Raw genomic sequence first — 17,032 nt, 5'->3', positions numbered from 1 at the left:
TCCCTGTTCTCATTCTATGCAGCAGACTGAGATATTGCTTGTACCGGTCTTTTCCATGCTTTACTGTCTGGTCTGTGTTTTCCTTCCTTCCTTCCTTCCTGCCTGCCTGCCTGCCTTCGTTCTTGAGCAGCTTCCAAGCTTTGCTGTGCCAGTTTGAGTTCTGCTGTCTAGTGCAGTGGGCTGACCACCCCCTTGACCATAACGAGAGCTGTTTGGCTCATGGTAGCCCTGGCAGCAAGTTGGATCAGTTGGCCCTGGCAGGGTTCACTTCCCTTCATTTTATGCTCTCCTGCCTTGCAGGCTGATATATCTACATAAAAGGGCCCTCCCAGTCCCATCAGCTAGCTGTATAGAAAGGCCGAATGGAGCAAACTGCTGTGTGGGGTTTTTCGGAAGTGCCTATGTGAATTGGGGGTGCAGTTTTTCTGCCCATCCTGGCACCTGGGCATGCTGGGCCTTGAGGCATCTGGGCGTAGATGTGATCTGGTGAGAATATTGTTACTTGGGGGGAAGTGCCATTCGAGTATCAAAATGTCTTGGCTCATCTGTATGGTAAAATCTAGGTCTTCCAGCTGACTAGTCTTCAGTCCATGGGACATGGAGCCCTCTAATGGGTCATGAGCCCCTACAGAGCTGACGTATTTCCTTGCTGCCTTCCTAAGACATAGAGAGCCAGGGTGCAATGGCCTCTGCCTGCCTTTGCATGCATGAAGAGCAGTGGGGCACTGAGGTGGGGCCACATAGTGGTGGAGGTGGCTCTCCTCCATGGCTCTAATGCGAGGGCCACAAGGTGCTTTCAGGCAGATCTTCAAGTAAAGGTAAAAAAACTTCAGTGCCTTGAATTGAATCCAGAAACAAAATGGTAGCCAGTGCAACAGAACTAATATTACTTGCAATATGGCTGGTCTGTCTGATTCCTCTCAGCAGACAAGCTACTGCATTCTGCACAGGCCGAATTTTCAGAGTCATCTTTAAAGGCACTGCCAGACAAAGCACAGGGCAATAATCCAGTCTTGAGGTTACAGCTGTGTGGACCAATGTGGCTGGGTTGGCTGTGTCCAAGAAGCAGAGTAGCTTTTGAGCCAGATGTAATTGGAAAAAGGCACTTCTAGCAACGGTGTTGACTTGTTTTACCATCTGCAAGGCAAGGTCCAGGAGTATAGGTACAGTCTCTTAACCTACTAATGCTCCATCCATGAGGGGAAATTACATCTCCAAAAGCATCAGTCTCCCTGAACAACATTCACCTATGTTTTGTCTGGCTTCAGCTTCAACTTGCTCAGCTGTCAGACCCTTGAGCAGACACTGAAAAAGGCCAGGACATCAATATCCAGGGACTTATAGTGATACATAGCTGTATTTCATTGATATATGGATGATGCTAAATTCCAAAGATCTTGCATAGGTATTAAATTCCATGGGGGAAGCGACAAATTCCTGGGGTACCACAAAGCCTCTTATCCCCATCTAATATTCAAGGTGGTCCGCCAAGATGTTATGACTGATAGTATCAAATGCTGCTGACAAATTCAGTAGGACCAATAGAGAGGCATATCTTCTATCCACTGGAGATCATTCACCAGAGCAACTAATGCTGTCTGAGTCCCATATATTTTTTATTTTATTTATTTCATTTTTACTCTGCCTTTCTCCCCAATGAGGACCCAAAACAGTTTATATAATTCTCCTCTATTTTAACCTCACAACAACCCTGTAAGGTAGGATAAGCTGAGAGAGCAGCTGGCCCAAGATCATCTAACAAACTTCCATGGCAGAAAGGGGATTTGAACGTGGTCTCCCAGCCCAACACTCTGACTGCTACATCTCTCTGGCTTTCATAACCACAGAAGCTAAAATTCCATAGCCCAGCCTAAAACCAGACTGAAATGTATCATCGAGAAATATGAGAAGTTGCTTTGGCACAATCCATTCAAACACCTTGCCAAGAAAAGGTAGATTTAATTCAGGCCTATAACTCACTCACTGGATCATCCACAGGCCATGAGGATTTTCCCCCAATAAAGGCTGGATAATGTCTTCCTTCGAAGGCTTTGTGAAAATGCTGTCTTTCAAACTAATAATAACCTGTATCAAAGAGGGCCTAATTTTCCCAAGACAAGATTTTAACAGCCATGAAGGAGAGAGATGTAACTTGCAGGAAGCGGTCTTCACAATGCCCATAATCATGTCAGCATCTATCAGGGAAACGAGTCCAAAGCTATCTATGCAAATTTGACTATCCAGCACTACAAATGACTCTACTAGTTGATCGGCATTCAAACTAGAATCCAAGTCAGAGCGTATCAGAGAGATTTTAGCCTTTGTGGTTATGGGAGAAAAACTTAAAACCTGATGATACAAACTAGATTTTAAGCCCTGCTCTGGGCTTCAGTCTTTTTGCCTCCCTTAGAATTTCAGAATTGGAAGGTGTCTTATAGGCTGTCTAGACAATGCAGGAAATCCAAAGCTAAAGCATCCCTGACAGATGGCATTCCAGCCTTTGCTTGAAGATAACTGGTGAGGGAGAGCCCACCTCAGCCCCCTCATTTTAAAACTGAAAACATGACAAATGTCATAATTCAATAGTTCACAATTTCCAGTTCCTTGTTCTTTGGGTATATATATTGGATTCTCTTTGGAGCAGTAAACACTAAAAACATTGTTAATTTTGTTTGAAAGCTTCAGTTATTCAGGAAATTAGAGTTTTTTCTTTTTCAACACATTCAGACTTTAAAACCTGCTTCCTGTGTAGTACTAACAGTATAATGTAATTTTAATCCTTTAATTTAAGAGAACAGTGTCAAACTTATTGTTCTTTCAAATCAAAACTTTTTTTAAAAAAAATTACAATTAGGTTTGTTCTTTGAAAATGACATCAACTGATTACACAAGCCTCCCTGTTGGGACCTAGCAGGCAAATGTATCCCCAACTGAATGGAGTTCTCAGGGCTTTGAGCACTCTCTCAAGGGACACTCCCTGCTGAAATTCAGAGAGGTGGGAGAAAGCAAAAGAGAAATTTTATAAATGCTTGTGAATCCAAACATAGATATCATAGCATCTAAAAAAACTATGTAACCACTTACTATGAGGATAGAAAGACATTTGTGTCCCAAAGGGAGTTCTCATGTAAAGAGAAAGCATTCAGTCAATCATTAAAAGTAAAACAGTAAAGTAAAATAAATCTTTTATTTCTGGTATGTGTGGTCACTGGAAGACAGGCACAATCAAAAGACGTTAAACTAACAATCAGGAAGCATTCAGTTTTCAAAACAGGTCAGGCACAATCAAGAGATGTTAAACTGTCCTAACTGGAGGCATTCAGCCATTAAAACTTGGGATGTTTTAATTTATTTCTCTGAAATCTGGCAGGAATAATCTGTTGAGTCTGACCTACTGTCCTAGAGGATGTCACTCAAACCTGACGTCTGCAAATGTTCTTACATCTTAATTACCTGTAAAACTGAGACTGTTTTCTATCTCTGAAATGTTTACAGTCATGGTCCCTTGGATGAAGAGCAGAGGGCCTGAAAATAACATCTAAAATGTATGGAAAACAGGAGTTACTGCTGGAAATGTTTCCCATTAAAACTAATGGAGGGGGGGGAGCTCCTGGCACTAAAGTTGTGAGCAAGCAATTTGGCTACTGCATAAATTCATTTGCTCTGGAGCCATCCTTCCTGAGCTAAGACAAAAATATGTGAGCTGAAGGCTAAAAAACCGTGAGCTAGCTCACACTAACTCAGCTTAGAGGGAACACTGCACAAGTCTAGGGTTGCCTATTCAAGGTTGGGGAATTCTCAGAGATTTGGGAATGGAGCTTGGGGAGGGGGCTCAGTGGGGTATAATGCCATGAAGTCCACATTCCAAAGCAGTCATTTTCTGCAGGAGAATTGATCGTTGTACTCTAGAGACCAGTTCTTATTATGGGTGATCTTCATGCCCCACCTGGAGGCTGGCAAGCCTAAAATGGACACAGAATTGATGTTCTGCAGGCCTCACTGCCTCTGTGATTCCCCTCACCTGCTAACCTTGTGCGGCTGCTCTTGTGGTTTTAATTTCTTTCTCTGCATTCGGCTGGACAAATGGCCACAATTTTAATTTTGGGAAGACTAGGGCTGCCAAGTCCCCCCGGGGGGTGGAAATCCCCCCGCCCCAGAGGCCCGTTCCCCGACGCCGGAAAATCAGGCCCCGGGGGGAACCCCGCCCAGCGTGCATGTCACAGGGCTTCGCGCACGGGCACACACACCGGGATCCGCGCGAGGTCCCCCACCGGCAAGGTAAGTGCCACTTGGCAACCCTAGGGAAGACATTGTGAGAGAGCGTACTTACCAGCCACACATGGGCTCATAGCTTGCTCTCACTTCTATGAAGAGTTAGAATAAGAACTTTGAAGCCTTATACATTGATTGATAGACAACAGGGTCCGTCCCTCCTAAAAAAAAATAATTAGGGGACCGATGTTTCCAATTTTTTTTAATGTAACTTAAATCAGAAAAATGAAAAATGTTTAAGGTATGTTTTGTTCAGTGGTGGCGCGACAAAGATTTTCTCCCTGAGACGGCTGCCCCCTGCCTTCCCCTCATCATTGCTATGGTTGCACTGCTTTCCTCCTATTCCAGAGCACCTAATGTTCCCTCTCCTCTTGTTCCCTGGGCATCTTTAAACATTGCATGACAAGCCATGCTTGTCCAGTGGGGCTTCCTGAATTATTGCAAAATTCCTTGCTGGCCCTGCTGTATTTAAAAATGCAGAGGGGAAGGGGGTGAGAATGGAAGGAACGTTAGCTGTTTGGGGATGGAGGCAAGAGTGCAAATAAAATTTCTGCGCCTGCAAACTCAAGGCGAATAAATGTGGCCACTGGCTCAGATATCAGTGTTCTCTGGGTAGGTTTACTATGCCTCATTTCAGAAGCTTGGGCAAATTACCTGGGTTTTTATGATGAATAGAATTTTCAGGTTGTGTAACAGTAGAATGCTGTTTAACCAATGTGTCTAACTGTTCCTTGCCTGCTAAGTAAGGCCTCAGTTCTATCAGTGATAAGTGTTCCCGCTGTGATACTCATGCACCAACTAGCAATCATAGGAAGGCCCTTTCCTTCAGCCTTGAATTCCCACTCTATCAAATACGAGCAATAAAAATCTACGGCACATGGCTACTGTGAGGATTATAAAAAGTTACATACTGGTCTGGTCTTGTACCTCATAAGTGTAGAAGTTGTCTGTTGTGGGGAAAGTTCTGTGTAAGTGCCTCAATGCAGCCTCTAGACTAATGCCTTCCCTGTTAAGGTCTCAGGCAGGCCATCTTTCTTATTTTGTTTTACCCATTCTGACATTCATTTTGCATTTTACCATTTTAAGCTCTCTTTTGTCTATTTGCTTATTTACACTTTGAAAACTGTTCCAGTACCTTTGTGATGAGTGACACAAAGGCCAGCCCATCACCACACTGTGTATAGCAGGGGTCCCTAATGTGGTGCCTGTGGTGCCACAGAGCCTGCCAACACCTTTCCTGGCACCCAACCAGGTGCTTTTAGAAAGTGGGTGGGACTAGGTGGAGCTTTTGCCCAGCAGGGCTTCTGATTGGCTCTGTGGATTAAAAGGGTTCCTGTTAAACAGAGCTGTGTCTGAAATGCTGAAAAGGTACTTTCAGAGTTATACATAACCTTGCTCCCAAACATTTTGTGACTGGCTCTGCCTCCTGTGGTAGCCATTTTGTGATTGTGCCCACAGCCCTGGGTCAGAATTCCAAAGGTGCCTGCAGGCTGAAATAGTTTGGGGACCCCTGGTGTTGTGTCTTTACCATTAACATGTAATGTTAAGCTTGAAACCTCAGCCGGATTCTAATCTGGAACAACACCATTGACTGAAGCATGTACAGCAACCAATGAAATGTAAGAGTCTGTGCTGGAGGGAAGACAAATGATTGGTCGTTATCCATGTAATGTGATTGGATGTTAACTGTGTGAAGGCGTGGCTACCCCAGCCCGGGAGAGTTTAAAAGGAGCTATGCTCCACTGTTGTTTGTTGTGTGTCGTCTGATGCTGTGTGATCTTTGGAAGTTCCCATTCTCAATAAAGTTGATTCACTTGTTACTTACCTTGTTGTTGAGTTGCATAACACCTGGTGTGCAGCCTGGCTTTGGGTAGGTGGAGTGGGTTGCCTCATGACCGGCCAGCTATCACATCTAAGGCTGCCCAGCCGGGGGATCTGTGCATTTTCACAGGATCCCTGCCACGGGGGACAGCGATACGCGTTGCACCGCCGTCGCCAGGATGTGACGCTACGCGTTGCTCTGGCAACGGGGCTGTTTGGAGTCCCGTTGCCAGAGCAACGCGTATCGCTGTCCCCTGCGGCAGGGATCCTGTGAAGACGCATGGATCCCCTGCCACGGCTTGGCAGCCCTATTCACATCCCTTTATTGTGCAAATCTAATTTCTGCTCTTAATTGGCTCCCCTCTGCCCCGGTGACCATGCTCCAAAGACAGCTGTTCAGGGAGTGCACTTCCTGCAGTGGGCTCACAAAGCTGAAATTATGTACATCCCCAAAGGGTGCGAAAAGACCTTACTTGTGTGGGCAGTGCCTACTAAAACACTTGCTGGAAGGGGCTGAGCAGTACTCTCAGTGGAAAGAAGGAAGAGTATCAATACCTGGCCTGTCTTTTTTATCTGATTAGTCAAAGCAGAAAAACCAAAGGGAATTAATTGGAACCTGTGCTTGGGGGACAGGCTTGCATCCAGCTATGTGCAAGCAAAAACCTAAGCAGACTAGGCATAGTTCTGCTTGTGCAAGGTCTTGTGCAACACCTAATGCTTCCCTCCTTTTATATTATAGTGCCCAGAAATTTCAGACATAACATCTTGTGCTAGTGAGGAAATGGTGCAGGATGTGATGTGAGGGGGGGACTGGGGTGAGGGTTTTTCACACTTCTGCTAGCACAAGGACCATAGAGCACGCAGAAATCTTCTGATGGATCCACAACAGCATCTGGGCCACCTCAATGCAGACTTTAGATGGCTGATTTTGTTTGCATCAAAGAGAATATGTGACTCTGACCATATAAATGTTAACAGACAGTAATCCCAAAGACTTAAGTGCTTGTTTCAAGGGCAGTTAAATTCTTATGAGTGATGACTGGGCTTGGCCCAGTGGGAGAAACTGGATCCAAGATGAGTCATATGATGGCCACAATCCAATGTAGAGTTAAGCACACTTAAATCCATATCCTAGATGTAATTGCCTGCAAAGTATAAGAGCTTTTCATGGGCTTTAGCCACTAGCACACATGTAGGTTAACAATGAAAAGAGAAGTAAAGAACAAGAGGCAGTCTAATGGTTAGAGAGCTGGCTAGGACTGGAAGACCAAAGTTCAAATCCCCACTTTACTTCAGAGCTCACTGGAGTGACCTTGGGGCAGTTCTGTGCTTTAATCCCCCCCCCCCCCCGAGGTGCTGGGGAAATCCTGTTTGGAGCCCTGAGCCCCTAGGAGGAAGGGTAGGACTGAAAATGATGTAGACAATAGAGATGACCTCTGCCTCTTTTGTTTGGTCCAGGTTGGCTCAGTCTTTGCTTGCCCTTTTTGCGTCATCACTTGCGATCTCTGTGGTTTTTGCCATCATCCCTTTCTGCCACCATGTGGTGGTGCTCGCAGTGGTCATGGCCATGGCTGGGCTGGCAATGGGATGCATCGACACTCTCTCCAATATGCAGCTGGTGAAGATCTATCAGAAGGACTCCGCTGTCTTCCTGCAGGTAAGACCAAAATAAACGAAGACTTTCTTCCTACTTTTTTTTAAAAAAAATCTGTTAACTGTCCCTCCATATTGTATACCTTCATGCTTGTTCTGGGCCTACTTAAATTCTCTCTTCTTGTTAAGAGTCATTATCCTATTTTATAGCTAAGGAAACTGAGTCCCAAAGAGGTCTGGAGTATTCAAGAACTATTCCTAATCCCAGTTAAACATTTGAGTGCTAGACTGGAAGTGCAGGTTCTGTTGCCCAAAGAAAGAAGGTACAGTGTAGCGCTAGAGAATATTACAACTCTACCAGTTAGAATTTTGCAGTTCTCTACCGACTGGACTGTGACATTATTGACTGGCTTGGAGTTTCACATTCATTGGACCTGGTTGGGAGTTCCACATAGTTGAATTGGCTGGATTGTGACATTATTGACTGGATTGGAGTCTCTCATTCATTGGACCTGGATGGAATTCTGTACTACTTGAATTGTCATAAGGTCCACGATTAAAGAATCTGGAAAAAGTTCTACATTGTTTAAAGTCAAAACCTTTTGTTCTTAAAAATATACCTGTTAGATTGTATCTGCATTAAATGATAGGCTTTGTAGTGTGGCGGCTTAAGTGTCAGAGCTCAGGGTTTCATGCATAATTTTTGTCAGCATATTTATGACTGTTGGATCCACGTACTTTGTACTCCTGCTTACAACCCTAAACCAAGGCCATCAGCTGAGGAGGACTGGGGGGACCGGGGAAGGGCCTAACATCACAGAGGTACCCGTGGATGAAGTGCCAGAGGCCACCCTGTTGGAACCTGCAAGTGAGATCTTGCTGCTGACTTCTGAAATAGCCACCATGCCTCCACTGTGCATGGGCCCATAATCCTCTGGGACCCCTCCCCACTCTGCAGGAACAGCAGCAAAAGAAGGCCTACGGGGTGAAATGCTAGGTTGGTTGCATGCAACCCCATCCCAGAGCTATGCAGTGAGAACAGTACTTCTTCACAGGATCCTGGCCAATGCACAGTGCAGCGTTGGACCTCAGGACCTGCCAGCAGTGCAGCTGAGTCTCATTACCTCCCAGCCTGCCTAGGCTGAGGCTTGGGAGGGCTGCCTTGCTGATCAACCAGTCTGCTAGGTGCAAGGCTGTTATGTCAGGACCAGTTCCTTGCCTCCAGTTCGTGGCTGCTCACTCCTGTTGATGCCCTCAAGCCTTGCTATTTAGGCCTGGGGGCACTACTGCAGAGCAGACCTGACTGGCCCTGCCTGCAAAGCACAGGACAAGTCCAGAGTTGCCAGCTCATGATGACTACGGGATGGATCCAGACTAACATTTCTGCAGGAGAAAGGAATTCTGCCCTCAGAGTGGGATTTTTCCTGAACCCCCCATCTCACACAGCAACCCAAGACGGCCTCTGAAATCCTGTTCACTGCTCCTCCGGAAACAGGATGTCAGGTGGCGTTTCAGGCGGCTGTGATGGGGGAATCAGGCTCTGTGGGCAGAATTCCTACCACCTCTAGGAACATCTAGGATGGATCCAAGCCTATGTACAGAATAAAGCTGTTTACAAATGCCAATACTTTCAGTCACTTCAGGAAGGTAGTGTTGTATCCCCAAAACTTTAATTGCATTGTCTGCCTGAAGTTGTTTGCATTAGGAAGTAATTATGCTCTGGATAATTGAGTTCAGGCATCTACTTTGTTCTCTTTGACATGTTCGTTACAATAATAAATACTAGGCTTGTCACCCAGTGAAATAAATTGTAGTTGCTTCATTGATCAGTAGACACGTGCATGCGAATGAAGCAGGGCTTTGCTTTCCTTGCCTGTAGATGATGCTCACCTCCCACAACAGGCACCATCTTAGGTGCTGCTTCATAGGGGGGGGTGGAGTGTGGGAGGGAAGGCGAAAAAGAAGTGCCTCTCTTTTATGATGCTGCTTGCCAGTTGCAATAAAAATAATCTCCTGATCAGTAAGGGTCACTTTTATGATGTAATTTTTTTTTTAATTGATTGGTTAAAGGCTGCTTTCAGACATTGCAAACAAACTATTTTCGTGTGTGTGACGAGAATAAGCCTAGTATAGCTTTAGGCTTGTGTGCTCTGTCCCTCAAATGCAGAACAGAGATTGAAAGCTTCCTGGTTCCAAAAGAAACCGCAGTTTGTGATGTCTGCATTTTAACAGTTTTATTAAAACCTGGTTTTACAGACACAAAGGGCAGTTCATTAAAGCACTTTAACTTGTCACAACAAACAGGGATGTCTTTCAAACCAGGAAGTCCAGGGCCAGCTCTGTAAAGAGGCCACCTGAGACAGGTCACCTTGGGAGGCAGATTTTTTGGGGGAAGCAACTTGCCGTCCAGAGGCAACAGTCTTCCTTACCTCCTGGTTTCTTCAGGATTCTTAAGAACATGGCAGCAAGCTACATATGCCAGCTCCAGAGCTCTGGAGGGATTCCTCCTCCTCGCAAGAGTTCAGCCACCACTTTTGGTTGCAAGAGGATGAGAATTTGAGAAGCCCTACTGAGCATGTGTGGCTTAGGTGGGGGTGGGAAGCCCTAAGAGGTAAGGAAGATGATCTCCTCAGGCTTATGGGCAGAGGTGAGGTGGGGAGAACAGCTTCTGTCCCAGCTGCCTCAGGTAGCAAAATATTCTCGAACTCCCGCTGAGGAGGACTTTACACTGTGTGCGGGGGGCGGGGAGAGTCCATGCTCACTCTTGTAATGGAAAAAAGCTTTTTTTTTGACGTTTGGATTTAGCCTAACCGATCAGTTATAAATGTTTACTAGGGCTGCAGCATTTTAACATCTTTCACCAGGTACATCCATTGTTGTGCATCCTAAGGCATCTCTGCACAGCCGCTGCTCTTGTCCCCACTTGGATGATGTCTGTCCCAGCTGCCTCAGGTAGCAAAATATTCTCGAACTCCCGCTGAGGAGGACTTTACACTGTGTGCGGGGGGCGGGGAGAGTCCATGCTCACTCTTGTAATGGAAAAGAGCTTTTTTTTTGACGTTTGGATTTAGCCTAACCGATCAGTTATAAATGTTTACTAGGGCTGCAGCATTTTAACATCTTTCACCAGGTACATCCATTGTTGTGCATCCTAAGGCATCTCTGCACAGCCTTGTCCCCACTTGGATGATACAGTATTCACCAGATTTGGAACTTTGGAAAGACATTCCTTCCTCTACCCCCAGAGTATTCCTTGCAGAGAAGACATGCACCAAACCACTGTTGCCCATCAGAGTGTGACTGCTGAAACATCTGGTTAATGTGGGTTATTAGGAGAGATCAGATAAACTTGAACATCATGCACTAGTTGCTTGAATAAATGGTGCAAGAATTCTCAGTATCAAAAAGGACTCCCAAAGATCATACATAAAAACCTGTTGCAGAGTTAATTAAACGCCACTTTCTGGCCTACATGGGACTCCTATACCATTGATAGTTTTATGCAGGGAGAAGAACAGTTTCTCCAGTTATGGGGTAGTAGTGATTGGAAAAAACTTAATTCTGGAATCTGGAAGAATGTTTGAACGGAACCCAGGCCTTCCAAGTTACCCACAAGAGTTCTAACCATTGTTCTAGGCTTCTTGTTTGACCTGATTAAACCTAATCTGGACATCTTTTGTCGTCAAGAGATGCCAGATGCTGGGTGATGCTAGGAGTGAAAATCTGTCTGCTTGTTCTTTTGTGCAGGCCCTTCATTTCTTTGTGGGCTTTGGTGCCCTACTGAGCCCTCTGATTGCTGATCCTTTTCTGTCGGACACCAACTGCATCTTGACAAATGTCACCGCCAATGGTAGCAGCAATCTCCCTCACATCCGGAAGTCACTGGTCCCACATCATCCTGGAAACCTGTCACACTATGACCTGCCCACAAAAGGACTGGTGGTGACACGAGTCTCTTATGCCTTCTGGATTATGGCTTTGATCAACGTAAGTACTGGGATCTGATTGACTCATGAATCCTTCCAGGTGAATATCTTTGAAGAGAAGCATTTGAGGTTTTCATGCCCAGAGCCCCCCATTAGTAGTGTTGCTAGCTTCGTGTTGGGAAGTACCTTGAGATTTGGGGAGCCTGAGGAGGATGGGGTTTGGGCAGAGAAGGGACTTCAGTGGGGTATAATGCCATAGAGGCAACCTTCTAAATGGCCATTTTCTTCAGGTGAACTGATCTCTGTTGCCTGGAGTTCAGTTGTAATCCCAGGAGATCTCCAGCCACCACCTGGATGTTGGCAGCCCTACTCATTAGACATCAGTTCCAGAAAGATGTTGTTTCAGGATAAGACCTTAAACCCAATTTGTACTTTTAAAACCATTTTTGGTGTGGCACCAAATTACTCCTGCCCTACTGTGGTTGTTTTCCTCAATTTATTTGTTTAAAAATCATAAATAGTTACCAAACAGACTGCACAGGGGTCATATGCAATGCTCCCTCTAAGCTGTGGAGTCCGGAGACCAAAAATTCTACTTTGTGAGCTACCAGCATTAAAGTTGTGAGCAGGCGATTTGGCTACTGCATCAGTTAGTTTGCTCTGGAGCCATCCTTCCTGAGCTAAGAGAAAAATGTGTGAGCCGGAGGCTAAAAAGCTGTGAGTTAGCTCACATTAACTCAGCTTAGAGGGAACACTGGTCATATGGCCCCCAGACAGAAAGGTACTGATCAACCTGTTGGGGTAAAAATGTTCATAGTTCAGAAGGGCAGCCCCATATGACTACTTTGCATGGGGAAGGTTCACCTGTCTCTTCTGCCAGGATTCTTGAGGAAGAGATCAATGGATTGTTGGAATTGTTGAGCTGCAGTTTACCTGCCCTGCAAAACCTTCCTGACACTAAAGGGGTACAAAATCCTTTTCTCTCCCTCTCTTGAGTAGATACTCTCTCCTCCTTGTTCTGCAGTGCAATTATTAGTCCTTATGTCCACCTTGCAATTAAGCAGTAACTGGCTGCAAAAGAGCACTTCTGGGGGTTTTCCTTCTGTGTTAATACCTGTATAAATATTAACCAAACAAGGTTTCTCTTTGCCATTTAGCCATCAATGGCCACTCCAATGTGAGCATTTTCCAGCAGAATATTACTTGAAATGAGGGATAGTTTTAACAGGTCTCCAGGCACTCACAAAGAAGCATGAATCTTTGCTGTGCAACTACGATGTTCTGATCTGAGTAATATTTTTCACCTGAGACAGTCAGGTGGTATCTGACCTACATCACCACTTTCTGAAGCTCTTTCTCGAATCTGTCTCTCGTTAGTGTAATTCTATGGTACAAAAAACCAGGAGATTTAATGGCACTGTGTTGTTAAAAGGAGAATGTGTGTGTTTGTTGGCCTTTCAAATGATTCAGAATGTGGGGGGTCAGCTTGCGCCATCAGCAGAAACATTTGGTAAAGGTTTTCCTGGATTGTACCTTCTCAGGTCTGAATATATGCCTGAATATATTGAGTTCCCATGGGTGCCTATTTGTGGTAACTCATTTTAGGCCACTTTTTTTTGCCTGGAGGCTTACAATAAAGAAAAATTCCAAATGACGAAACAAAATAAGCCAAGAAAATGCAAATAAATTGGAGCTAGTCTGGGGCTGCCAAGCTGCTTACTGCTGGTCCCAGATGGCAAGCTACAGGCTAAGAGCCCTTTGGTTGGCACCCAAGGGTGTGTGCCGCTGGCCCAAACCAGGCTAAATTCTGCAGGAAGAAGAGAGAAGCCTAGGTGGACTTCAACTGCTTCTAGCTTGCTGCTAGCTTGCCAGCAGGATTTTCCTCATTCCCTCCACCCCCTTAGCATCTCCAGTGTGTCAGGCTACTATCTGAGAGACCATGGGTCCAATCCCCACTCTCCCCTGACATTTAACAGGTGACCTTGGGCCCATCACTCTCTTTCACAGTGTTGTTGTAAGGATAAAATGGAGGCAGGGAGACTGATGTCCACTACCCTGAGCTCTTGGGAGGAAGGGCAGGATAAAAACATGCTAATGAGTTAAAAATGAGCTTCAGGATTTGGGATGCTGGAGACTATAGCAGCTGATTAGGCAAACCTTAAAAGCTTCAAATGGCAAGTAGGGTTGCACTGCGTGGCTCACCTGTACAACACTTGTGTTGCATAGCATGGCACTTTAGCTCTCGCCAGTCTTAGCTGTTACACAGCCTATACTTACCAGATACCTGGTCTCTGTGCCCGTTGTTAGTAGAGACTGGTATTTAGAGTCCTGATAGTGCTTCTGATGAATCTCTGTGCTTGTACTTCTGAAGAATCACTCCAGTCTGATGTTTAATACTTGCAAATAAGATCAAACCAGCAGGGCTTTGGTCTGAGGCATAATTCTGTCAGTCCTCGCCACTCTTGCTTTGCACCCAGGCTGGGTAGAGGCTTCTGGAAGTTTACAGCCAGTTATGAATTAAACTAATAGAGCTTTATGCACATCTGTTTTTATTTAACCCAGGTGGGTATCCAGTCTACCTGTCCTGTGGATTATATCACATGTTAATACAGTTCAACAATCTGACTTTGTGGTTTGGCTAGAACTTTGAATAACCTAGAGGCCAATAAACAGGAGATTTATTCTGGAAGACAAAACATTATTCCATAAGAATGCTAAAAAAACCCCCATAAAATAGCTTTCTGACTAATGCTCAGAGGCTATTATGTGCCATAGAAAAGGATGCCGCACTTAGAGCTACAAAGAATCTACAAATTATTTATTTCATTCTTGGAGAACAAAGTCAAGCCTGTCTCTTAGTGGGCAGAGACTGACAAGAGCATGTGTTCATTAAAACTGGTATGTTAAACCAATTACTTGAACCTGATGATTTTGAGTTAAAAGTCCCTCTCTTATCCATGAAAGGATACTAGCAAAATAGAAGGAATAGAAAGAATAGAAAGAATAGATAATAGCAAAATAGGAGGAACTGTTTCCAGACTCTTTTAAAGTTCCAATTGTACCATGAATATATAGCTTAAACACTAGTGGGAGGGCAGGAAGGGAAAACTGCTATTTAAGAATCTTATTATATCACTGCAGATGCTATCTTGAATATGTTACATAAACTGGAGCTTTTATGCTACTCCAAGGGATGGCATAGAATAGTCAAGAAGAACACCAGTGTCCATCCAGGAGCAAGGACAACAGGCTCTAGAAGACCTAAACACCCTTTAAAAAAACCCAGCCACGATAGCTAGCTAGCTAAATGTATAAAATATGCAGAGGAATATTAATATTTCTGTTGTAGTCCATTTAAGCAGTAGCTGTAGGCCAGTGTTGGCTAAAAAATAACACAAAAGATCACTGCAGTCTGTCTCTAAAATCTGTATGGAACAACATAGTCAGCTTTTTACAGTTGACCCCTTTGATAGAGATTCCATTATCTATGAAGAAGCTTATCAAAGTGCTTTTAAAATGGATGGGCATTTAAATATCTCTTGGAGAAAACCCAGGGCCATCTCTTTGGAAATTTGTATTGACTTGGAGATGTTATATGAAGGTACTTCACTCTCCTCTGGGGACGGTGAGGTGTGTGTGTGTGTGGCTTCTGTTTTTGTCTGGAATGTCCAGTTGTTTGCTTTAACTGTGGATGTTTGCTGAACTGATCCCTCTTGTCTTCATGTAGACATTTAAGCTTTTATTCCCTGTGTGTAAACTTGAACTAGTTGCCCTGCCTAGTTTTCCTTCACAGGGTGCTGCCTTTGCTGTATTCATGGTTGGATCTACAATGAGGCAAGGTGAGATGAGGCAGCAGATTTTGGCAGGAAGCAGCCTCTGCCGCTGCCCTGTCACCCCACTCCCACCCAGCCACCTCACACTCCTCCCTTCTTCATGCTTCAGCCATCTTTCAGTGTAGAACTGCAAGCCACACATGCCCAGTAGGGATTCCCACACCCTTTTCCTGGGGTATGAGGGTGGAAGGAGCATGTAGTCATTGGCTTCTGGGCAGTGGGCTGGGTGGAGCAGTGGCAGGTTTGCAGCAGCCTTAGCTAAGCCCAGTCCATCCACCTTTTATCATCTTTATTTTATCAGCTGTCATAAAGTATTTAATGAATACAGGCCTGCATTTAAGGTTCCTGTCAATTTCATGTGTGTTGTAACTCAAGATCAGACTGGGGCCTTATTGTCCATGACAGGTGCTAGTTGGAATTCTGCATATATTGCTTGATGTGCACGTATGTTTGCATGTCTGTCCCAATGCCTTTTGCATTACATGCCTGTGTAAAAGCAGTTGCAATTCTAAGGATACTTTCCTGTGAGTAAGAAGAAGAGATTGGATTTATACCTTGCCCTTCACTACCCGAAGGAGTCTCAGAGCAGTTTACAATCCTTTCCCTCCCCAGAGCAGACACCCTGTAAGGTAGGTGGGGTTGAGAGAGCTCTTTCGAGAACTGCTCGCGAGAGAACAGCTCTGAGAGAACTTGGGACTGGATGTGGAGGAGTGGAGAATCAAACCCAGTTCTCCCAAATTAGAGTCCGTGCTCCTAACCACTACACCAAACTAAGCCCCATTACATAGACTTGAAGTAGGGTTCTGATTAGACCTACTTAGAATTGTTGACTTAAAGCTTGTTCTCCAAACTACTGGTGAAGATAGGGCTCTTGCAGTGTCAAGGGAACCAAGTAGAAAGTTGTTGGAAAGGTTTGCACCACTGCTATAAATTGGGGAGGGATTAAACTTTCAGAAGTTTTGCATCCTTTGAGTTCTCTGATTTTGTCCAGGTACAATGTGAGTCTGTGAATCTTCTTGGTGCATTTAGGTTGCAAAAGTCAAACTAGGGCTTTTTTTCTGGGGGAACACACTGGAATGGAGTTCTGGAAACTCTTTGACAATTTTTTTTAAAAAAATGTTTAAAAGTTCATGAGTTTTCAGTATACAGATTGAAAACTTCCATTTCCCGCTTGAGAGTTCTGGCACCTCTTTTTTTGTTTTTGTTTTGTTTGAAAGCCTTAAGTCAAACTATAAATGATGTCAGGGGGTTCATAGTCTGATTTCCCAGTATGTAATTTAATCTTAATATGCACCCACTGTGTGTGGGGTGTGTGTGTGTGTTTGCGGTGGAGGAGTTATTTATTTATTTATTTTATTAGTTTGATTTATATCCCACCCTCCCAAAGGCTCAGGGCGGCTCACATGCGGCAAAGCCGAGTGCAAAATACAATACAGTATATAATAAATAGAACATTTAAAATCACAATAAAACCTTCCAATAATACCCCACTCCCTAAGTAGCTGTTAGCCCTGTTTGGGCAAAAAGGGTAGGCACCCATATTGTATCTCCCCTCTCCCAGGGTGACTAGAAGTTCGATAGGATCCA

The 17,032-nt window shown here is 44.6% G+C and overlaps 1 protein-coding gene across 1 annotated transcript in view; it reads left to right on the top strand.

Annotated features, from left to right (window-relative positions):
- The window catches only part of MFSD4A (major facilitator superfamily domain containing 4A), a 73,476-nt gene that overhangs the window by 20,426 nt on the left and 36,018 nt on the right, over positions 1 to 17,032 (top strand). The window contains exons 2-3 of the mRNA XM_015419344.1: positions 7,552 to 7,750; positions 11,434 to 11,673. Of these exons, the coding sequence (XP_015274830.1) occupies positions 7,552 to 7,750; positions 11,434 to 11,673 (439 nt within the window). The remainder of the gene's footprint in view (positions 1 to 7,551; positions 7,751 to 11,433; positions 11,674 to 17,032) is intronic.

This window comes from Gekko japonicus, unplaced genomic scaffold (assembly GCF_001447785.1).
Source record: "Gekko japonicus isolate JY-2015 unplaced genomic scaffold, Gekko_japonicus_V1.1 scaffold276, whole genome shotgun sequence".
Classification (NCBI taxonomy): Eukaryota; Metazoa; Chordata; class Lepidosauria; order Squamata; family Gekkonidae; genus Gekko; species Gekko japonicus.
The sequence above is the reverse complement of the archived record's forward strand: the minus strand, read 5'-3'. Positions and strand labels throughout refer to the sequence as shown.